The 25,471-nt window shown below is 41.7% G+C and overlaps 1 protein-coding gene across 1 annotated transcript in view; it reads right to left on the bottom strand.

The window, feature by feature from the left end:
• The window catches only part of Mdfic (MyoD family inhibitor domain containing), an 81,656-nt gene extending 62,516 nt beyond the window's left edge, over positions 1 to 19,140 (bottom strand). The window contains exons 1-3 of the mRNA XM_038320867.2: positions 18,873 to 19,140; positions 18,423 to 18,619; positions 404 to 526 (exon numbers count right to left, since the gene is read on the bottom strand). Of these exons, the coding sequence (XP_038176795.1) occupies positions 404 to 526; positions 18,423 to 18,516 (217 nt within the window). The 5' untranslated portion in view covers positions 18,517 to 18,619; positions 18,873 to 19,140. The remainder of the gene's footprint in view (positions 1 to 403; positions 527 to 18,422; positions 18,620 to 18,872) is intronic.
• Positions 19,141 to 25,471: the final 6,331 nt, after the last annotated feature.

Raw genomic sequence — 25,471 nt, 5'->3', positions numbered from 1 at the left:
CAAAAAGATACAAATAGCAATACAAAACAGGTTTGGCAGCACTTGTCAAACGAACAGAGACCACAAGAGCATTGTCCTTTAGATCTAATTTTGTTTTCTTAGTGTCATGGTCCAACATGTTACTGAAAGATACCTGATTTTGACTGAGTCCACACTGAAGAAAGAGCTAACTTGGACTAAATCTAACAGTGGAGTTTAACATTTATAGGTCAGTTCTTCTATTCTAAAGAAAGTATGGGAGTTTATGGAGTATTTACATCCTAGTTTTAGCTCTGATATTTTAGCACCAACAAAAACACTTTCAGATTTATAGAAGTGTAGTAAAATTACTTGGGAAGGTAACTGAAAGTATATCATCTTTGTACCCCTGAATCACTCAAATTTTCTCTTAAAAAATACTTACTTCTGACGAGTTCCCCATCTGCAGGATTTCCCCAGACGGACTGGTCCTGCATCAGTCCATACTTGCAGTGACTACTGCTAGCTTGATTCATACCCTTCTCAGTATTGTCTTCATTGCATTTCTCTGAAAAAGAGATTAAACATTTATTGTCATTTGATGAATGCTATATATATATATATATATATATATATATGTGGTCATATTTTTTTTTGCTTTTAGTTTTTGGTTTTTGTTTGTTTGTTTGTACATTTGAGACAGAATCTCATAGAACTAAGGCCTGGAACTCATGATGTAGTTGATGAGGACTTTGAATGGTCCTATCACTACCTCCCAATTGCTGGAATCACAGGTATGCACCACCAAATATGGCTTACATTTTTCCTACTGCTTCCAAATCGGTCATAGCTTAAGGTAATAGAATTATATCATTATTGACTGTTGCATATGTTATTGGCTCAATAACATTTGTTGAATACTTACTATCTTTTCATCATTAAAGAAAGAGGTTCACAATAAAATAAAAGCTATCAAGATTGTGGTAAATAAATTTTAGCATGGCAAGTGATCTGTCATTAAATTTTAGCATGGCAAGTGATCTGTCATCATAGAGAAATGTAGAAAGGTTACATCAAGGACGAGGGTGAATGAGTCCATCCAGATAGGGGGCAGGTGAGACAGAAAAAGCATCAAAGAAGAAGAGACTACAAATGGTTGAGGGAGATGAAAGCCAAACCACAGCTCAATGAGGAGTGACTGGGCAGTCAGGATACAGGAAACCAGTTCAGAGTTCTCTCTGTAGAAACTGGAGGAAAAGTCAAAGAGTGCACGATGCATTCTCGGAGATGGAAGCATTAAGGATGAGAGGTTGATGTGAGGGATTATGAGTTCTTAGGTGGAAAGATAACATGTAAGGAAATGGAATGTCTTGTTGGGAGCATAAGTCAAACAACACACAACCTATAACACAAGGTAGGTTATACGCTATGAAAGGTCCTGAGCACCAAAGGCACTCAAAAGAAAGGGGGAAAAAACCCTCATCAGGATTCAAAGATCAAGAAAGACACTTTAGTGAAAGGAGCACATTGGATGGTTGCTAAAAGATTAGAAGAACTTCAAAAGTCACATGGGAGAAAGGTGGAAGAACAGCATGGGAAAACTCCAAAAGCAGACGCTTGGACAAAGGTCCCAGATCCAGGCTATGAAGTGCTTTCAGAGGGACAGGAGGCAACACTATAAAATTCTCATGAAGACATAATGTGGATATTTGAATGCCAACATGGGAAATCTAGACTTAAAGAAAAAACAAGATGAGCAAATCAAAGTAAACACTGAAGCTTTGTGAAACACCTAAGCAAAGCTACATATTCAGGAGAGAAGTAAGGAGGTACATCTGTGTTTCTCAATCCTCATTGGCTGGAGAACAGTTCTGAAAAAGCAGATTCCCAGGCCCCAATGAATAATTCTATTTCATTTGAGAGATAAGAAGCCATCCTCGGGGTGATCCACTGTTCCTAAGCCCTTTAAATATCCGCTTAATATCTGAGGAGGGGGATAAGAACAGGATGAAGAAGAAGAGAAGGAGGACAAAGGGGGAAGGCAGAGACAGAGACCAAGACTGTTGCATTTGAATGTTTACTGCCCTTATAGGGTCACATGCGTGAAGATGGGAGCAGATGGAACTACTTGAAAAGGTTCTGGAAATGTTATGAAGGGTTATGCGGTCGAGCCTCGATGGAGGAAATTGGTAACTTGAGGCTTCACAGCATGCCCCACCTACCATTCCCCTGAAGTGCAGACAAAATGTAACTAGGCAGCTTCCTGTTTCTGCCATGCCACGTGGAACTGTATTTCTCCGAAATAAACCTTTTCTCCCTAAGATATCTTTGTTGGGGTGTTTAATCATAACAACAGAAAAGGAACTAATACAGGCTCTGAAATGGAGACTTAGCAAAGTTCAAATAGACGCTGATGAGAGTTTAACTGGATGAGCTGGGCAATAGTGGCGCACACCTCTAATCCCAGCAATCAGGAGGCAGAGGCAGGCAGATCTCTGTGAGTTCGAGGCCAGCTTGGTCTACAAGAGCTAGTTCCAGGACAGCCAGAACTGTTATACAGAGAAACCCTGTCTCAAAAAACAAAAACAAATAAAAACAAAAAACCAAACCAAAACAAAAAGAAAAAAAGAGTTGAACTGGATGCTATAATAAAAATGGTGACAGATGTGAGAAACTAAGTAAGGCTTGCACAGATAAACAGAAAGGGTTGGTAATGACCAAATTTGTAATCTGGACCTAATGGTAAAAATCTGGAAGAATCAGAGAATAACTTATTCATTACGTACATAGAATACATATGGTGTATGCAAATGTTTATTCATTTCACTGGGTGATGATTGTACCTTGATAGATAACACATTACCCAGCCTTCACGCAGTTCATAGTCTAGGTGATGAGGTCAATACTGAGTATCTGAATGTGCAAACCAGAAAGAAAGGTATAGCTAGTCGGCAGGAAACGAATGAAGTCCTGAGTAAATGTGTATTGCGGGGACCTGAGCCAGCCATGTCAAGAACCAAAGCCTCAGCCTCACAAGGAATTGGCACATTCCACACGGGATGAGACTCAGAGAGTCTTCCAAGCCTTCCTCTGTCCCAAGAGTAAATGTTCATAGTGTCTGCAGAAATATGTGTCATATCCTCCCCCTTTACAACCTGAAAAACAGCCCTCCTATAAAGCTGCTTCTGGTTAGATTGGCTAAATCAGCCACCTTGATTCGCCTGTATCCATAAAACCTCCACGATTCAGCTGTACCATGCTCAACTATCTATAGTAAACATGCGCTTCCAGGGTACTGTGGCTTCTCCATCAGAGAGCCCAGTGCCGCAGATTCCCGGCTGTTCTGTGTGCCCGTGTCTTCTCTCCATTCCCTTGATGCCCCTGTCAGGTCAATCCCTGGAGCCTGTGCGCTGGACACACACTAGGCATCCTCTTCAACGTCCACTGTTGAAGCATTCCCAGTCACCGAGCTCATCACAAGAGAGAATCTATTTAAAAAGTATGTGCCATTAGGAAGCATGAGGCCAAGCCATAAAGGCCAAGACACAAACGAGACTCACACAGGAGTTGTTAGCCTGTCTTTTTAACATTTCCAGTACAAGGAAAAAAATTATGCACATGCAAAAAAAAAATTCTCATGTATCATAGAGATTTCACAACAAATTAACAATTCTGCTGCAAAACATATTTCAATACGTGAAAAACTGATGAATATAAACTCAGGACTAAAACCAGAGGTTAAGATTGCTACAAAAAAATGGGTCTTCAGTGCCAAACATTTTTAGACTGCAGAACCATATTCCAACATCAGTAAAATATAAATTAGAAGCATGTTAGACCAGTGTGTTCTAGATTTACGTAACATTTGCTCAGCAGTATCATAGGGAAAATGTAATCTTCACGAGATGTGTTACTTTCAATTAAAATCTTAACTTTCTTAAAGAACTCCAGAATTCTTTACTGCTGTAGTCAACCCCGAGATTATCAGTAGGAAAGGCTGTCTGCAGTATCGCTGGTGCTCGTGAACTGGCTCATCAGCAGTTGCACATACTCATACTGTTACGTAGCTGACTGCCGCCAGGTGTCATGCTAGTAGGCTTGATTCAATTAGTAACTTTAATTGAAGCTGAATGAAATTAATTATATAATTTTGAGCTGTTCAAGTTTAATTCCATTAAAATTAATTCACGAAACCAAGGCATTATGAAGCATTGCTGACTAAAAGAAAATAGGTATGAATAAAGCCTCCAGACACACTTGACGCATATTTGAATCATGTCCAATATTCGAGTGCTAAGCACAGACCCTCTCGACTCCTCACTGCATAAATGACAATGCCACGTGGTCCGTAGACACGGGGATTTACAATGATGCAGCCTTCTCCCGCGTGGGGAGGTCAGAGTTCTTCCTACCCCAAATTCTTATTAAGAGACTGTTTATCATGCTTTTTAAAAAGGAGCTTTCATATCTGGAAATTCTAGAATGAGTTGATCCCAAATGTACTGGAGTCAAAAAAGGAAAACCACCACTCTATGTAATGAATGATACAGGTAATAAATTCTGCACGGTTCCTACGACATCACAATCACCAGCATATTCCACCTTGCCTCCTTTGAAAACCAAATGTCTTGGCTTGAAAGCTGGTACCTCATGAGTCCTGTGATGATCCATTGCACCCACACCAAGGCAAGGTTCAGAAAAGGTTCCCCATAAAAACTTAAATTGTCTTCCGCTAATTCTTCACTTGGATAAACTAAACTTCAGCGCTCACTCGTCAGCTCCGGGCCCAGGTAAGGCATGCACACCGTTTATCTCTATTGTTTTACATTGCCTCAGCCTAATGGAATGTTAGATAGCAGCCTCACCAATAGTGGAAACTTGCAGGCGTCACTGAAGAAATGGAAGGATGAGAGAGAGATTCACTGACATCAGTCATGTGTTGGGGGACAAAGAGTTAACCAAAGTCAACTTCGCAACACTCTTCACCTGGCTGTCTAGGTCACTCCTCCTTAAGATGATGAAACGTCTGAGAGCAGAGGACTGCTACCCGTTTAGGTTGCTGTGTAACTTCCGCATTGGAAAGTCAAGGGTTCAACCACTGCTTCTGGATATACGAAGATTTGTGGTTGCCATTCAGCTACTATTGTGGGCCTAGTGTGTAGCTCCCCAGCACCAAGGGATTTCCCTAGCATAGGACATCAGTTGTACCTGGCCGTAAGGTGTAACAAGGACAGTTGATGGCTCTTCTCCTCTGTGTAGAGGATTATTCTCCTAAGCCATGGCTTTCATTTTGGTACCGAGTTAGAAGCATGTAGAGAACTCTGGCCGCAGACAGATGCACAGACGTCCAACCTTCGAGCATCTAGTCCAGGTGACTTTGGTGGGTGCAATGTTGATGTCCAAATGAAATAATGTCCATCCGTATCTTATTACTCATCCCCTCATCACAGGATTCCACGGGATCAGAACATCAAAGTTGATCTAATCATCTAATTAACACATCTGCATACAGTCATAATTCCATGAAAAGACTTGTATGAAAATACAAATGTGAATGACTTAAAATATTAATCAGTTCTACTGATGTGTGGGATAACATTAATATATTTTAGGTACCATAAATTGAAAGCCTATTAAAACTACCATGAGCCAAAGGATTGAGATATACTTGTGGGTGTGCCCAGCTTTTTAGTGTCCCTCCTCTGCACAGGGAAATGAAGAGCAATCTTTGGATAAGCAAGGAGACCATGTCCTGACAACACATCTCTCAGCCAGCCAGCGAGACACGAAGTAATCAAGGCCCAACACAACAGAAGGCAATGGAAACTGCCCAGGGTCAGACTTCTGGCTGCAAGGCTGACAGCTGTGGGAGCAGGGCAGGGCCTAGTCTCCTCCTCCTCTGTGTGGGGAAATGTAGGTGCTGTGTTGTCAAGGCCTTCTCACACTTAGGCTGTTTGACTCTGAATGGCGCCCTAATATCCCATCCATGCTGAAGGGTGTTCAGACTGGAATGCGTGACACAGAAAAATTCGTAGATACTGGATTTGATTTAATTCTTAGGGAAAGTCCCAATTATGAATTAAGTTAAAGAAAAGGTCAAAGGGGTAAAATAAGTTCTAAATGGTCAATTTAAACACACGATCTCTTCCTCCAAAGTGACTATCTATATAGCAGGACCAATTCCCTTTGGTGGATTTTTTTTTCTAAAGTTCAGCATGGATAGTGATAGACAAGCCCTTCCAATCTTAATTGTTTTTGCTGAGGGAGCATGGGGAAAATTCAAGTAAATAGAATTTATATTTAACTTAAAATTCTATAATATCTTACCTAGCTGGCATTACCCAAATTTCAAATCTTGATAGTGCTACTTAGCTCAGACAGTTGGGGAAATCAAATAATTGGTTAGTTACAAGAAAGAAAAGTTAATAATAGAAAAGAAAAATCTAAGGATATTAAATGAATTAGATAATAATTTAGGTAAAATTTATGAGTCATTTACTTGATATGTGGTTCGGTTTTTTTTTTAAGAGAAAGATAAAAATGCTTTGCTTTGTTGAAAGAAAAATGTTAATGAAATTTTACAATTACAGTACTGTCCTGGGAATTTCCAGGGGACTTAAACATATAATATTTGGTTGATCTTCACAACCCTCAGTGATATAATTAGGAAGAAAACATCAGTTCTACTGATGAGAAAACAGCATGTCTCAAAGTCAGATACTGAAGTCAAACAGGATGATAATGGCAGAGGCGGAGATGATCTTGTACTCAGCTGATTCTATCAAAGAAAGCTCATTGCTCACTCAGCCGTTCTCCCAGAATGTATGGAGTGACACCATGTGGGAACACGGTCTGCTCTTAGTCTGGCAGATCAGTTACTTGCTCTTTATTTTGAACACAAATACGTCATCAAGTAACCTATATCTAGTTTTCCTTCTCTCTTTTGTAGTTAGAACTAGTGAGTTCAACTGCTTCTATTGATGATTACCCAAACTATTAAACAGGAATGTTTCCACTAGTTTATATGCAAGCAAATATATTATCCCAATAGTTTATCTTTCCAGTGTGTGTGTGTGTGTGTGTGTGTGTGTGTGTGTGTGTGTGTGTGTGTGTGTGTGTATGTATGCTCACCCATGTGTGTGGATGTAGACACAGGAAGATGACATTTTTCCTACATCATTCTTCCATTATTTATTTATTATTGGAGACAGGGATCTCTCATGGAACCCAAAGTTTACTATTTTGGCAGCAATGGCTGGCCAGTGATATTAGGAACCCTCCTGGGTCCACCCTTGGCAGTGCTGTGTCCCCACGTCGAGCTTTAATGTAAGTTCTAAGCTTCAAAACTCAGAACCTCACGCTTCTACAGCAAGCACTTTATCCACCAAGGCATCTCTCCGGCCCTAATAACTAAATGTTTTCAATAAACAACAGTAACAAAGGAATACAAACAAAAGAATACAGAATGCTGCTTCACAAGGAATTAGGCTTAGAAAAGTCATTGTACAATGGTGCTTGAATAAACTTTAAGAAACACAATAAAGTTCTGGACATACACAACCTTCCAAGAAGTAAGAACAATGCCATTTTTTTCAATCTTAGATATCTGTATACTTCCCTGTCAAGAAAAAAGATTATCTTCAGGGTCTCTAGGACAAACACAATTTCCCTAATGTGACTCTACACTAGAAAGGCACTCGGGAGCACAGGCTTGAAATCAGTGTGCTACACCACGGGGACCATCGCTAATGATGACAATCCTATGAAAGCTATTCTTTGTTAACATCCTTCATCTTTAAACTGAGAACAATCACGATACCTAGAACATAAGGTGATGTCAAACTTTACGGACTCCCGTCTTGTTTATAGTAATGGGTCATTCACAGTAGTAATCACGGTTTTGTTTTGCTGTTTGTTCTTGTTGTTTTTACATAACCATCTTTCAAAATGCTGCCATGAAAATATCCTGGGGAAGCGGTTGAGGACAATACCCACCCTGCAGTCCCTTCCTGAAGCACCATACAAACTGCGCGACTGTAGGCTGAATAAGGAAAAGCACTGCTCTGTGACAGTTGTGTCAGCTTTAAAGCTGTTCTATTTGTGGGCAAGGCAGTTCTAAGAGGAGAAAAAATGTCAAGTCCATTTCACGGACAAATCAGGATCCGTGTATCAGACTTAGCAGTCTGTAGCCACGCAGTCTGGGTCTTCCTCAGCCGTTCCTATCATTCTGGTTTCACTGTTTCTTTTATTGTTCTATCATGTCATCTCAAGTATTCTGCCGAGCTAGGCAAAGGTATGTGCAAAATCCCAAAGCCAACGTCAAGTATGCTTTCCTCTTGATATCTGCATGCTATCTACTTACTTACTGAAAGTCTAAATAATGACAGGGCTTGGAAACTATCTTTCCAAACCCTTCTAGACTTTAATAAGTGTTCAAAGTACTTATATTTTTACAGAAAAGAGAATACAAACCTCTGTGGTTAAATTCAGGGGCTTTTCGATGTTAGGCCTCATATACTTCAATTAAGTACTCGGTAATCTATAACAGAGACAGTTACCAAAATAGCTATGTTGTCAGCACTTGCAAACCTATATTCCCATGTACTTTATCTATGAAGCTTGTTTTATACAACTAGCTTTACTTGATTTTCCACTCAAAACCCAGATAACATATGTGTATTCTAGTTGACAAAAATCATAAGAAATCTGATACAAAAATCCCTAAGAAGAGTGACAAATTCTGTGACTATATTTTTCCCAGAAGCATGTGACCTTTAAAAACAAAAAACAAAGATAAGGTGGTTCTCAGGAAGACCTGGGACCTGGAATTTCACTTCCTCACAGATCCAAACAAACAAACAAACAAACACACGTGTGCGCGCGCTCAGACACACACACACACACACACACACACACACACACACACACACACACAAAAACCTTTCCAATCTCCAGACCTTAGAGAACAATGCAAATCCAACCTTCTTTGTCTAATCATCTTCTCAATGGATTACAATCTCCTTATCCAAAAAACACATCAAGGTCACGTACACATTTCAACACGTAAACAAGTATGTTTTATAAATACAAAAGAAAAACATGTAATCACAGATGAATTATGAGTGTTTATGGACTGAATCGAATGTTTCATTCAATTCAATAAATTTGTCATTTCCAGGGTTTTGCAAACTGGGAAGACTTTTCGGCATGATCTAAAATGCATTCCTTCAAAAAGCTTCTTAGGAATCCAGAAGCTTAATGTGTGATTACATTCAAAATGGAAAAAACAAAACAAAGCAAAAATAAATGACATCAACGTACATCAATGTACGCAGCTTATCTATTGCTGTGGCCAAAGAAGGATATGCATAAGCAAAATAAAAAATATTTACAGAAAAAGTAGGAATAGTGATTATATATAAACATTAAAGAAAGGTATAAAATTCACCAGGAGTTTAAAATGCATCTCAGTAAATGAGGGACGGAGGGAAGGATACCACACTGTCCACTCTTAAAAGGAGATGGGTTAGAAAGAAATTGGATAAGGAGAAGAGAATATATTACCTCTGTCATCTTATTCTGCAGAACCTTCACACTCCTAATCCAATGAAGGAACTTTTAAAACATCTCACCCTGCCTGAACCATAGACGTTCCTGCTTTCCCAAATTTTCAAGTTTAATGATGTTTACTGGACCAAGAACAGTCACACTATAGCCAAACATTCAAAGGTTCATGGAATGTAGCGTTACTGTCTTTGAGGTCTCCAGAATGACTCACAACCCAACTTCAGATGAAAGCATTCAATACCCAGCATCCTCAATAACTGGCAAATGATGAAGGCATTTGTCTTTCAGGAGAAAGGAACTAGCCAAAGCAGAAGCAGCACCCGACAGCTGGGAATCTTGTTCCTCAAAGACCTCCTATATGTCCGGCTAGAGTCTTCTCCCATACAACTTTCACTGATTTGCTTAATTGCGTGGTTCACAAAATTGACTAATAAACAAATCTAGGTCAATTTTTATCCTTGCCTTTTGTGACTGCTATAGTTTTAAGATTCTTTCTTGGTCTCTCTCCCCTATGATAAACACCTCCAGTTCATTCACTGGCTTTGCATTCAAGATGTCCTTTTGGACACAGCACTGTTAACCTTACCTAGAAGCCCTCCTGTCAGGAAACCCTCCGTGTAGCTAGCTGCTGAAATCCACAGATGTGGTGTCCACAGTAGCTCCCTTCCATAGGAGTCCATAAACACTATGAAATAAAACCCCGCCATCTTCCCCTGTGTCACCATGATGATACACACTCATCTTTAATCTTGGCAAGATCGCCTTTCTTTCCTTTGTTTCTCCTTTTTAAATTAGTATTACCGAGTGAGTACTCCTTGTACAAAATAGTGAGTGTCATTGTGACATCTTATTCACGCACGTAATGTACTTTAGAGTCACTCGTTCAGTGGTCTCAGTTTTCAAAACTTTTCTGTTAGCTACAGATTACATGAACAGGACCACATTCCTTTTCTGGCTCTCTGGCTAAGCAATGAACCCTTATTTGGCACTTTTACAAGAATGAAGGCCACTGGAACTCAACAATGAGCCAAAGGGGTTGTTTAATCTGTAACAGCATTTCAAAGCTGAAGAGTCTGACTTTGAAGTAAATAATAAGAGAAGACAGGGCAACAGATTTGGCCATTTCAAGTTTCGTAAAGACACAAATAAAATTATGATGCATGAGTTAGAAGGATATTGAAATGGATTTCTTACACTTCAGGAGAATTGATAGGGGCTTGACTTAAAGTCAGAAGGTATAGCCTCTGCTAGTTCTCATTAATGCCTAAGCCAGAAGCCTCTCCAATAATTCACTAACCCACCTTTGGGTCCCTCTTAGCCCTAACCCTAAGATGCTACATTGTTCTTTCTTTAAGGCCACACACCCATTTTCATCCAGCTCTGCAACCTTCATCATCTCTTTACCTTTCACACCATCAGCTGCTACCAGATGACGACACTGTCTGGCTCTTTTATCCTAGACACCTGCGGGCTTATCATCCTAAGTTATTCTAAATCCCTCAGCATCTCATGTCTTCCTGTCTGTTTTCCTCCTGAAGTCTGCAGTCTTGGGCAATGGTAGGAACAGAAACATCAGCAACATTTTACTTCCCAGTTTTCGCCTTGCCTTAAACATGAATCAGTTGCCGTTCCTGCTCATGACAAGTCCCCACCTTCTCACAAATATAGATGCACAGGCCATCCATCTCGTTCATTCCCAACCAGAAGAACTTTCCTCTCAGACAAACTCGACACACTGTTCCTCAATCAAGAAGCTGTATTTTCTGTTCTTAGATTATGCTGCTTGTTTTAATATGTCTATACAAAAAAGTTAAACATTTGTTTGCTAAACAAACAAACAACAAGAACCACAACAAAAAGAATTGCTTTCCACACTTCGTATCGACCCCACGACCAGAATAGTTATTTTAACATCTTGCCTACTTTAATGTCGTCAAATCCTATGCTGTTTTCTCATACTTGATAACTTACCGTACTTCTTATTGAGAAATGGTGTGAAACTATTCAGAAGAAAACTTATAACTTGGGTAATAAAACAAGATGCAGATCTATGTTCATAAATGATCTAAAGGTCAGATGTTGCTCCATCGTGAGGAAGGATCGGGAAAGCTATGCTTTGGGTAGAACAAGCAGAGGCAAGCTGGCTCCTGGAAGCGTCACCTTCCAGCCTCAGAGTGCCTGACAACTGCTCCTCCACAAGTTGCCTTATTTTGAGTGGCAGCTCTTCACAATTCAAACCAAAATAAATGAGTAAATAAGTAAATCCCAAGGCCTGTGTTGTTCATTCTTCAACTGAGGTCACTAGCAACACAATCCCAACAAAACCAAGCCCTTCCTGCCATCTTGAGAGTCTCTTCCAATTGCAAAGAAAAATGAAACTCCAAAATGAGACCACCCAGGTGGCAAATAATCTGTCACATGTTCTTGCTGTAAGATTTAAACAATATGTAAATGAGGAGTGCATTTCCTTTTGGCATACTTCCCATGCTCCTTCGCCAGTGTGCATATGCCTTCTGCGTGCATCTCTGCACATAAGCATTCTATATCTTCATGGGATCTTGTACTGTACATGGCAGGCACACAAAACAGCTGGAGTCAGGGTTTTCCCATTCAAATGCCAATACTAAAATGTACGTGCTAGCATAAAGCAATCATTTCCACCTTCATGCCTGCGACTACAGAAAGACCGAGCAGAAGGGCACATGTACGTGAATCATCTTTCTCCAGATCATGTGGGCGTGAATCTGAAAACCAGAAGTAGACTGCAAGTAGAAACCACAAGCAAAATGGAAATCGGGTTAAAATTAACTCTTTTCATAGCACTTCCGGCTTACTGGATATTGAGTGATCAGAAATAGAATCTACAAACTAGAACTCAAAACTACTTCAGGCTTAGTGTTGATGAGCTATTTCCCTTCAGGATGTTCACCCTAAGGAGAAAGGACAGCTAGACCTTTAAATCCCTTCCTGTGGAGCCACTGTCAGCAAGAGGGACAGAGTGGGAAGGGAGAGGGAAGGAGGGGGCAAAAAGGAGGGGGACAGATCTAAAATACTGGTTCATATATACAATATCTGACTGAAATAGAAAGCTTACAACTTCTTCAGTCTGTCCCCCAATGAATCACCAACTTTAGAAAATGTTCCAGTGTCTAGAAACAGGCAGTCCCCAAGCAGTGGTCTTCTTTACAAAAGCTGAACACAAATACTTAGGGATAGAAACAGAAATCACATGATTTAGCTTCTGCCTTCATACAAGAGAATGGCGATAGATTCTCATGCATTTCGATGGAATTTTTCCCTGTTGTTTGTTATTGTTCTAAACAATTTTCCATTTTGAAATGGTATAACTTTAGACAATGTCAGCTGATGTTTCCTTAGTTTTTTTTTTTTTTTTTTTTACCCAGCCTTTTATTACTATAAAAATAAAACACTGGTAAAGTCCACTGTTATTTGGCTTTCTTTCCATGAAATCATCTCTACCAGATCCAGGAAATAAGGTTGAAAGAAACAGGAAAAGTCCCAACACGCCCCAAAATTCCACAGCTTCCCTCACATCTCTGTAAAGGTCACTGGATCATATATATCAAATCCTTGAATGCAGACTGACCAAACAAAGCAGCCGTCACTTAGCTGGAGTCTTCACCTGCCTGTGGTAGTTTTTGCTAGCTCTGGAGCTCTCTCTGGCTATTTTCCTCTCCCTCCCACTCTCTGCCCTTCTCGTCTACCAGCCTGGAGTGGAGATCAGTGAGGACAAACATACTCCACCACATTTATTTTAGAGATATTTGTCCTTTTCCCATCTCCTTCCCTTTGCGTATGAAATCCCAACAACTTCGAGTCCTATGCCAATTCCAAAATCCATTCTCTCTGCTTCTATTCCCAAGCCCCCACAAGTCCCCTTCTGAGAAGGGCAATCAGCCATGCTGATCCATGTCCAGTAGAATTCATGCCAGCCATTCTTAGTTAAGCCCTCGGTCTTATTGGGCAGCCTGGGGGTTACATCAGATTGATTCCCTTCTGAATACTTTCTGCTTTCAAAATTTCCCACAAATCTCAAATGTCTTGACTCATCCTAGCCTCCATAAAATTATTACAATCGACTTTAATGAGAAGATCTAGGCTTTCAATAGTCTCTATATCAAATTTTCTCCAGATTATAACTTAATCCTTTTCTCCCACACCATTTCAAAGGAAAACATTCCCTACTCTCTAAAGCGTCTTTAGAATTTGGCTCTTTCAGCAGCAAGTGCTTACCACAACACACACCAAAACCAACCCGAGTTATCTTTCCATCCCTCTGTCCTGAGCTTTCTTCCCAGTAAGGTGTCATGAGAATTCTCAACCCTCGGGAAACATTATATGCATGTCCTTTGTCCTTTATAAATGACAATGTTTATCTCCTGTAACCACTAAATACCACTAAGTGTTCAGTACTTCTGGAGGATTATCGTGTGCTCTTTTTCTTATTTTTCAACTTCCATCCAAGGTGCAGCTCTTGCTCAAGATTCTGACTCCAGACTCCATGACCTACCTCCCTAGTAGAGAACTCTTCATCTGTGAATCTGACCATCCCCTCCACCTAGTTACAAAACCGGTTCCTATCTACTTATTGGTGACTATGACCAATGCTATGTTGCTTGGATCCAACATAAACAAAACAAGACTTCAATGTTCCTGCATGTTGTCATGCTAGTGACGGAGCAAATCTATAGACTGCTTTAAATTCCCACCTTTACAACAGCTTCCACACTACATATAGCATAAATATAACAATAAGATGAATTTAATTTATTAACATGTCTGAAAAATGCACCTGAACTCCAAGAAGTTCGGAAGGGATACAAGACAGGATATCTACTAAGGTGGCAAATGGAGTGTCCGAATCCTATTGATTGTGGCAGGCTTTTAATTTTCCTCTTCTATCTCTTTTTATAATACTGACAACCTCCTTTATTTTAGAATAAATGATTTTGAAGCTCAAAAGTACTCTGAGAATGCACTAAGAAATTGAACCAAAATTTGGAACATCAGTAGAGAGTTTGTATGGAGTAACAAACTTTAGATTTTGGATCTGTTTTTATAGCTTTTTGAAGTCTCTATTCCACTCCCCACAGCCCATTCCCGCACCCCGGGTATAAAAGACTGTTCTCCTCTTAAAAGTAAATATAATGTATCTTTTGGCGGATGGGGGTTGAGGGAGTAAATTAATAGACCTTCGTCTTGGGTACATTCTAGCAGCACCGAGAACTCATGTAGGGGCAGATTTAGTGGTTTTCTGCCTGGAGAATCTGATTATGCACCAGAGTGAAGACAAAATCCTTGCTGGCGCCCAAGAAATAAGGACAGAGATTTTTCTGTCTAAGCCATTATTGACATTAGGCCAGATCACTCATTATTGTGGGACTGTGCTATCCAGGGCCCTGTAGGATGCCGATCAGGATCCTTATCCCTGTCCTCACCTCACCAGATGTTGGTAACATACACTGCCACATTAGGACCAACTAACAAGTCTTCAGATATTCTCAAATGTCTCCCTGGGGGCAAAATCATTGCTCTGTGGAGGCCAATGACAGACGCTGTCCAAAGATAACACATTTTGAGAAACGGCATCTTTAAAAGGGATAAAGCAGCATGTACAGATACGTACAAACTCACATTACATAAATTGAAATAAACAGGCTTCCTCCGGAGGAAATCTGATTAGCTTCACGAACTCCCAACAACTCAGCTAAGCGTCTAAGTCGGAGCTCTTACGCAGTTTCTACTTGAAGAGCCTCTCCCTCGCTTCTATTTTAGATTATTTTTAATTAACTTCACTGGCATTTTGCATCCTGCTATGAAAAGTCCGCCTAATAGTCTCAGAGGACTCTCCCTAGAGAGAAGAGTACATTAAATCACACATTATCACATTAAAGTATATACCAGCACTGAGTCCAATGGTCTACATCTTGGCAAGTGAAGCAGAGTGGGGGTTGGGATGGAAACAAGACTCAAGTGATTCGCAATATCCAGAGTCTATTAACTTCTGTGCATCTGCCCCATGTGAAAAGGTTGTATTGATTCTCTACTTCATCCACATTTATCACAGTGGCACACATTTTACAATTGGTGCTCCACCCGATTTCTTGTTCATCTCTGTATGTGGGGCAATCGTGTGTGGAGCAAGCCCCTTAAATTCTTTGAAAGTCCTTTCCTTCGTCTAAAAGTAAACAGATTGAAGTGAATTATTTCTAAAGATGCTTCTATGCATAGACCACAAATTTATGCAGGAAACACTTGAAATTAAAAGACTTTTTCAATTACAATACTGCATGAAAACAGAAAGAGCATTAAATGCTTAATTAAAAAAAACGAAATGCCAATGAGAATCATTCATACAAACCCATTTTCTCTTAAAGCAAAGAGCAAGTGTGGTCCAAATTGCCTTCACCTACGGAGGCATTTCTACAGGAATTTTGCATGGGAACATAACTCAATGTGGTCAGTGGTAAACAGGAAAATCATTTTAAAACACATTAACTTTCTGTTTTCAAAAGGAGGAAAACAGACCAGGGGCAGCATCCAGTCTCAAGGCCTGGAAGTTACTTTATTACAAACAAACAAAAGTACTCAATTAGTTCCTATAAAGTGATGGAACAATACACATACGCATCTAGGTTTCAGTAGTCCTTGGGATATCAGAAGATAGGAACCCATGTGGCAGGACTTAGCTAGATTTAAGCAGGGCTATCTCCTGCCCCAAGAACTCTCCTGGTTCCTGAATCCCACTGACTCAACGGCTACCTGTCCTGGTTCACAGTTAAGGCCAGCAACAGGCAAGCTCCTTACTCTGGACCACCTTTCAGAATATACCAGAAAAAGTTCTGATACCAATAACGCTTTCAAAGCAATAGAAAAGCGTGCAGAGGCACAACAGAAAGGTAAACGTTCTCCCAGTAAAGAAAATCTTTCCAGATTGATGTTGAAAACATAGTGGGTTACTCTGCTAAATTTCCTAACAACACCGATCTTGAAGAATATAAAACTGATTCCAAAATTTGATTAAGGGGTTCAAGCCAGATTTAAAAAAAAAATCCCTAAAATTATTCCCAATTTTTAAGAGTTATTCCTTCGGTTAACTTAATGGATAGTTCATTGCCACACCCTCACTGTGGTATTATATATATATATATATATATATATATATATATATATATATATGACCACATTGTGCATATAATACATATGTTTAATTCTGCAGAAGACATGCTGGTTTTTGGTTTTTTTTGTTTTTTTTTTTTTACGAAATTATCTTCTGTGTATGTCCTTAAAGTATTATATTTTCCTCACTAAATTTAATGTACAGAATTTTAAAACTAAGTAAGGTAGGAAAATTTGGGAAAGGTTAATTTTCAGCTACAACAGGACACTGATTTTTCCAGAGACAATATGCACGTTGCATCTTGTCCAGCACTTAACCTCAGGCCCTTTTAAATGCCCTGCTTCTTGTACTCGGAACACGTGATGCCAAGCGGCTTTGTACTGCACAGGCGCACTAGGTATCACGGCAACTTCCTTTAGCTTATTTAAAAACCCCACAGCATTCACACTGCAAACTGTGCATATTAACTCTTTCCGAGTCAAACTGTTTTCCGTGGGTGCTTCATGTTGATGTTTTGTCTCGGCGTTGTTTAACAATAGTGATGAATGGCCCAAGTGGGAGTATAAACAGCCTATCAGCGAGGCTATATGACTGCTGAGGTCATGCCTCATGACAGCAAACCAAATGCGTTGACATAACGATGCGTGTAAAATGGACTGCTTCTGAGAAAACATATGTTTACCATTTTCTAGCTCTTTGCTTTTCTGCAGCTAATCATTTGAATTCTGTCTGTTTAGGAAAAGAAATGAGTCACTCTTCTAAAACTAAATGATAAACATAACTCAGTTTAACAGCCCAGATGCCAGAGCATCTCCATTCGAGCTTGGATGTTTTCTGTTTTCATCTACTGCGGCTAGAACAGCAACTTCTAGAACAACAATAACAACAGCAACAACAACAACCCTTAAGACCCTCAATATATATTGGAGTCCTGGGGGGAGAGAGGAGATTTTAGTTATGCTTAAAATCAAGAGTATAGTTTTGAAGACATGGAAAGTTTGCTGGTGCATGCCAGTCAGAAATCTCATCTGAATTATCCTTACAGAAAAAAGTAAGAGAAACACGAGTCTGGTTCTGCCACCAGTGAGTAAGTGAAGTTTATAACCTTCAAATAAGATACAGTCAAATTCTTAAAATGTTGTGGAAGTTCCCCAGAAGCAAAATTACCCTTTTCCCTTTGGAAGAACACAAAAGAGCTAATTCATTCCGGGAACACAATTCATTTAAAACATGTTTATTTCAAAACAAAAGTTATTAAAAACATATGCAGGAGCCATTCCAAAAGCAACTGGTCCCAGAAACCGGAATGGTTAACCTGGTGGCAGAGTACTCTACAAGAATCAGAAAGATGAAGAAAGCCCATGCTTGTTTAGAGAGCAGAGACAGCCCTGAATGAGAAAAGGACACAAGAACTTAAGAGAACTAAGGGTCCGAGACCTCCGCTCCCTCCACACGCACCCCAGCCCCAGATACAGGCCAAGAAATGCACAGGCATTAGGTAGAAAGCCATCTAGTCATCTTGTTTCTCACAAGGAAGGGGGAGTGGAGGGACCAGGGACCCCGCCCTCCTATCCGGTTGTTGATCTGGGGCAGGGATCCTTGGAGAAACTCGTTTAAGTAACTTGAAGTGTGCAAAAGTTCATAACTGCGAGGCTGGACCCTGTCCCCCGAGCACCAACACTACCACCACCACCCCTTTTGTAGGTGTGCGTGCAAACCCAGCCCAGAAGCTCTCCATTTGCAAGCGCTCACTCACCGATGGCCGGGGAGCCCAGCCGGCCGCCGCCCGCCTCGGCCGAGCACTGCTGCCCCGCGGGCCCGGGAGCGAGGGCTTCGCCCGCACCGGACATGAGCCGTGCTCCGAGCCCGCGCCGCGCCGCCGCCGCCTCCAGCCGCCCGCGGGGCACACCGACCCCGGCTGCTTAGGTGTTGGGGGCAGGAAACTGACTGCTTCTGGCGGGAAAAGCAAAAGGGACAGAAAGACGAACTGTTTTTAGAGAGAGTAGCACGCTGCCGCGGCGGGCCATTCCCTCCCCCTCTGTGTCCCTCCTCCAACTCCACCCCGGGGAAGTTAGGATTTGAAAGCTGCTTAGGGGACGGTGCGAGCGGGACGCGCGGGACGGGAGGGGACGCGCCGGGACCTTGGAGGCAGAGCGACCCGAGGGAGGGGACCCGACCACCTCCCCCACGCGCAACTTCCACCTACCTCGGCATCCCCTCCGAGGCCGATCTGAACCCCTTCCTCCCGCCGCCGGTAATCAGCAAAGCTCGGGAAGCGGTCCCATCGTGTCCGGGCTGCCTGACCACGTCCCGCCGCCCCGGGCAAAGGCCAGACGCAGCGGTGGCCGCGACAGTGGCAGCCGCCGGCGGTGACTCCGCGCACTCCGCCCCCTCCCTCCAGCCAGCTCAGTTCGGCCAGCCCCGCTCTGGGAGGACTTTAGGATCCACTCGTGCCTCTCTTTCACCCTCAAGCTGCCACTCCTACACTCTTCAAACACTTCTCTCTCTGTGGTTCCCTTTCATCATATCCGGATGGGAATGGCCTCGAACTCTTGGCAGGAGGCCTCGCGACTGGGGGCGGCTGGACCTGGGCTTGGCCCTGCACTCCCTTGTGAAGGGATTTGTCTGGGTCAGGAGGCCAGGGCTGGACAGGCCTGGTGTGTAAGCTCTGCACTCCAGGTCCATGGTGCTTTGGGAAAACAAGGAGGGAGCTGCTGGCCTTGGCACTTATGAAATCCCCAGACGAGGCCGAGAAAGTTCCCCCAATTTCATTCTCAATCCTGCCCACCAAAGGACTATTAAATCTACAGGAATGCCCCAGGAAACAACCTTTGAAACCAAGAAAGTGTGTGTGTGTGTGTGTGTGTGTTATGCTTGTACTCACTCAGACTTTTCTAGTAATGTGAAAACCTATGTATTTAAAACCTTGTTCCCAGCTACTTGTTTAATCTCCTCATCTTCCCTCTACTTTTGACTTCTTTTGTCAAACAGGATTCCTGATCCGGTAAAACCAGTAGCCCTACACACAGCCACTGGCGGCACCCAGCTGAGGAAGGGTGACATATTTGAGAATCAGTTCTACTTCAGGCTGAATGCCTCCCTGGATCCATGTCCTCTGTGAAAAGTTAAACTGTGATCCCAAGTGAAGAGCTTATGAGCTGTGGGTTTATAAAGGTAATGTCCTGATTGTAGCGGCCTCCAAGGGGCCATGCACAAGGGTAATTAAGTATAAAGTACTTTATCTGGCCAATATAGGCTTTTTCATTGAGTTAAATGCAGAATTCAGTTAAGGAATTCTCAAAAGAGCACACCTATGGATGGACTGTCTAGGACAAGACGAGGCCCCCATGTTACCCAAACTGAAGAAACTTGGTGAATTCACCTTCTCTCTAGTCCTGTCATTACACATACACCAGCAATGTTGTCTTCCAAAAATGATCATTCAAGGTCTTTTCAACATACTGAAAAGATCCATTTCTCCCCTATAAAGAACCAGTGTGTTCAAAGTTGAATTCAATTACCCTGAGAAATCAGTCTTCAAAGGTTCTGAAGAGAGATATTTGGATTATGCTCCCAGAAAGATAAATGACATTTTACTCAATGACCTACAGCTAACAAGCATGCCCCCCCCTCCTTTGTAATTCAACTTGGAGATTCCCACTGTAAAAGGTGCCCTAACTCTCTTGAGAGTGTGTCAAGGGTCTAGACTATGTGGAATCTATTCTTCCAGAGCAGGTCAGCTCTGAGGAAGAAACCATCAACATTTAAAAAAAAAAAAAAAAAAAAAAACAAACACCAGAAACTTGAGCTTTCTACAGCATAATCTTTACTTATAAGAGTTAGTGAGAAAGTTCTAGAAAGTTCTTCTTTATTCCCTTACTGTGTATTTCCTTGTTCAGTTCTGGAGAAGGGATAGCTTGCTTATACAAAGTTATAATGATTTCTTTCTTTCTTCTCTTTTTTTTCTTTTGTCTTTGGTTGAGCAAGCATGTGTACCCTGGTGCCTGTGTGGACGCCAGATGATGGCCTCGGGTGTCTGACCTCTTCTGTCTTGTTTGAAACAGGATGTCTTGTTCCTGGCTGCATACAGCCCGGCAGCTGACTTTTACACCCGTGGCTATTTGCATGTTTCCTGCAGGAACACCAGAATTACAGGCTATACAGCTAACTCTCCACACTCAGCCCTTCACACTTGACACAGGCCATTCTCTCCCACAAAACCATCTCGGCAATAAATATTTGTTGAATTGCACACCCTATTTTATTTTTACACATGGCATGCAATACCTAACTTTCCTGGGAAGTTAAGCGTTTGAAATCTTGATCCCCTTTCACCATGACTCCTTGAATTAAATATAAGTGGCTTACTCAGGCAGAGAAGAAATAAAACTTCAGATAAAAATATTAGGAACAAATGGAAGACTGTGGTAGTATCACCAAGTTGGTCAAAGGCTGCATCTTGGTCTTGTGTGTCTTTGAGTATGTTAGTCATACACCCCGTGCTCCGGCTGCCTCAGAAAGGGAGAAAAAATAAGAGAAAGTCTTTTAAGGTTCTCCATCAAGACTGAATAAGGTTATATTACAGCCCCACTGCTGGAAAAGTGTCAGGCATGTGGTAAATGTTTACCATTATTAACTATTGGTATCGCAGAAAAGAGGAGAAGAATGAGTAGCCGGGGTTGAGGTGAGGGAGGGGATGGGTAAGGGTGGCCAATGAGTCTAGGAGTGCGTCTGGACAGGAGGAATAACTGTAAAGGCTGTGTGCCACGCGAATGCAAACAGGGTTAGCCACAGTTACTTGTATACTTAAAATAGCACATACAGGGCATTTTCACAGATAAAGGAATGAGAAACACCAACTAGTAGGCATTAATACAGAATAAACAGTTTCAATATTAGTGTGCCTCTGTGATATAGCAGACGTACTTATTTTCCTGATAAAGTGGAGTGTAAGGTATTGACTACCACCAGGGCCACATCAAAATAATGAATAATAGGCTGCGGCTCAGTCGGTGAGTTCAATTACCAGAACACAGGTTCAAACGTTAGGCGTGGTGGCATGCACTTGTCATCCCAATGCTATGGGAAGGGGAGGCCAGACAGCACGACCTAATTACAGGAGATCCAGGCCACTGAGAGACCTGGCTCAAAACCAGGGGTGAAAAATAGCCAATGGGGCCTCTGGACAAAGTTTTCCAGACAATTATGTCATGTACTTCAGACCGCTTATGTCGATGAATTCTTACACTAGCAGGATTGTGAACTGTGGGCTTCCCTCTGGAGCTCATGTCATGAGTCCCCTGTCTGCCACATCAGGAGTTAAGTGTGTTCTCCCAAGAGTTCCCCAAGCTTCGCTCTCCTCCCTTCTTACTGCAGTAGTTAATTCAGACCACTTTGCTTGGCTCCTGGAGAACAACCCAGTGCCCACATCTCCTTCTCTCGTTCCATGTCATAGGGTGTTTATGTTTCCCGTCCAGTTCCTGTGTTGAAAGCCTAATTCCCAGTGTGACAGTATTAGCAGAGGTAGTTAGGTCATGTCATAAGTGGCCCTATAAAATGACATTATAGTTTGCTTTCTCAGAGCAACACATAAACAAGCAGCCGAGCCTCCCTTTCTAATGCCTCTTCGAGCAGCATTCAGCAAAAGAAACTGGGGGGCACACAAGCCTTCAGACGAAAGCATGGGCTTACACCTTGAAAAATAGGGTCTTAATACATTTGGGGGTAAGTGGAGAGGTGTGCATTCATATGTCAGAGAAGCAGGGTGGAGGGCAGAGACCCCCTTCCACCACACAGGGTCACGGAATGAAATTCAGGTGTCAGGCTTGATGACAAAGTCTTTTAGCTTCAGAGCCATCTCATGGGCCTTAAACTGTTTTACAAAAAACCACCCATAATAATACTGTATATTGAAATATTTGGAAGCACTGGCATGCTCAGTTATGAGATCATAAATAATACCGGTGGTAAGAATGGAGCCAAAGAATCAGACATAAAGAGGAAGACTAGAGGAATTAAGATTTCTGTGTCTAAGGGGTAGTGAACAGCACAACACCCACAGGATGAAACCCTCCAGAGAAGTAGACTTAGCTAACCACATGAATGGAATAGGACCTACAAGGCACGCAGGAAGAACCTTGCAGCAGGCTGCTGGGTGTGCATCTGGAATGCCAGCACATTGGTTGTGCTTTACGGTTGGGTGGTTACAAGAGTGCCCACGGTCAGTATGCCGACTCATACCAGAGGGCCTACATAGCTATGCTCTCCATTCAAATGTGTCCCTACTGGCTTGTCTGTTTCTCCACCCCCTTCATATTTCCTGGCTTAGGAAATCACAAGCTGGGCACCACCGCTGCCAATGCCCCACTTGCTGCTGTAAAACTCCTTATGCCTGAGTTTCCCATGTTGTAGCACACAGTAATTTAAATAGAAGGAAACACCTTATGATGGCAATTCTTCCAGTAGAACTGAATGCCTTAATCCTCAGTCAAAGCCCCCTGCCATAGATATCCCAGTGTGCTTTGTAACGATTCTTCACGAGTGATATAAAGATCTAATGAAATATATACATCTGTGAAAACATGTTCTTGAGTTAGGACAGTGACATTGTGAAGCTTCCTATGGACTACTTAATCCTCATTGCTCATTCATTACGTATTCATGAGGCATTTCTCAAGCACCTATGTTATATGTTAGACTCTGAAAATAAGATTGATGTTTGAAAATCATCTTTTGTCTGTACAGAGTTTTATTTTTCCAACTAACATCAAAGTTAACGTCCTCACATAGACATCTAAGCCAGAGTTCTATAAAGAGGGTATTTTGCTTGCGTATGTATGTGCCAAGGGAGTACAATACATACAGAAAGTATTAAAATGAGCATGTATGGTTGTTTTCACATAATTGTGAGTTTAGAATTACAAGGTACAAGACATACTATAAGCATTTGTGTATAATTTATAAGTGAAGATACATAGAGGGTTCATACTAAAATATTTCACCGGTCACTTTTAAAAACCAAATGAATTTGGGCTAGTGAGAGGCTCAGCTGATAAAAACGCCTGCCACGCAGCCCTTATGACCTGAGTCTAGAACCCAACATGGAGGGAGAAATTGACTCTTGAAAGCTAGCTCTGCATGCATGCTGTGGCATGTGTGTGGAGTCTCCTCTGTTTTATAATAACAATCACCATTATTTTTAGAGATATGCTTTCAGAAAAAGTGACTTAACTATTTTAGCATTCGGATTGAATCAAGATGGTTTTGCTAGAGAACAAACATATCAGGTTTATGTTGAGCAATGACTTCAGAAACCTCAAACCCAAAGGCATAGAAACTAGAAATGAATTCCAACACTTTTCACAGCCTCCACAAAACATCAGCCTGAGCCACAAACATTCTCAAGTTATGTTTGTTCTTTGGTGAGGACAGCCCTACTGAGCAAACTATTTTTCTCTTTCACAGTATCTAGGAAGAGGAAAACAGGTTACGGGGGAGGGGAGGTGGCGTTTTGAGGAGGAGAGAGAAGCTAAGGGAGCTATTAGGTCAGTGAAATGCCAGCAGGAGAAGTGGCAGCTGACTGACAGGAAAGACACAGGAAAATAAACATGTCATAACAGCACCTTAGTGAATTCAGTACAGTGGAGGCAGTGTTCCTAATGAGGGCCAGAGTCATTGAGAAGGGACTCCCTGATGGGGAAGTGTGCTATTCTGTTTTCCAGGGAAACAGGTTGGTGTTTTTACATTTGAGGAAAAAAATCCATTAAAAATTTTTAAAAAATAATAAAAAACGTAAATGGAAAAAACAAACAGCATTTTTACTGACAGTGGGAATTCCATAGAATGGCAGTTTTACAGCTGCAAGGGCAATGAACCGCCTTGAACCACCTTGACTTGGGGCCACATTGCTTTAACTATGCTGTTCTGACCACCAGGGTCTTGATGGAGGAAGGAAAGCTCAAGGAACAGGTGTATGGAATCCCATTCTACAAATAAAGTGCTGTGTGCTCATTCTCTGTGATGTGTTGGTCTTCTAAATCTTTAACTAATCAGAGGAGAAAGATGGCTCAGTGGATAAAACGTTTGCTGCACAATCTTGAGGACCTACAGTCAGAACCCAGAATAAGCCAGGCCCAGCCATTTCTGTAAGAAATAGGCAGCAACAAGTTGATCCTGGGGAATAAGTGGCCAAAAGATATAGTGAAAGCCCTAGGTTCATTGAGGAACTCTCAACAACTAGGATGAAGAGCAAGAAGCGAACTCTGGTCTCCATATGGCCAAACACAGGTGAGTGCTGCTCACACGTGCACGCGTGTACACACACACACACACACACACACACACACACACACACACACGGTGACTTTAAAAAAAAAAAACAGAGGGAGAAAACAGCTTTCCCGGATTTAAAAGATTGATACCACTGGTGTTGACAACTCTTTGTTTCCTCTGTAAAGAAATCAAAGAAGTAAATATTTTTTTCATTCAGTTCAACAAGCAAAGCACATGACAGATACAAATGTGCATAGGAAATGTTTTTTATATCTATTTCTGGCAACTTCTAGGCAGAGGAGGGTCAGAGGAAGGCAACAGAGTAGGAGAGTACATTCGAGTCATTAAGGTAACACAGAAAGACCCAGAAGGGGCATCTAAGTGCTCATATATGGGTGTGGGAGGCCCAGGAGATGTTTCTGAGAGGAAAAGACACTAAGTCTGGTGCTTCTAATGAGTCAAACGTGCCTGTCAGGGGTCAGGGAATTCCAGAGAGAAGAGATGTCAGCTGCAGAAGCATAGACGTGTGGAAGC

Source organism: Arvicola amphibius, chromosome 2 (genome assembly GCF_903992535.2).
Source record: "Arvicola amphibius chromosome 2, mArvAmp1.2, whole genome shotgun sequence".
Taxonomy (NCBI): domain Eukaryota; kingdom Metazoa; phylum Chordata; class Mammalia; order Rodentia; family Cricetidae; genus Arvicola; species Arvicola amphibius.
Note: the sequence above shows the minus strand (reverse complement) of the source record. Positions and strands in the feature narration are given on the sequence as shown.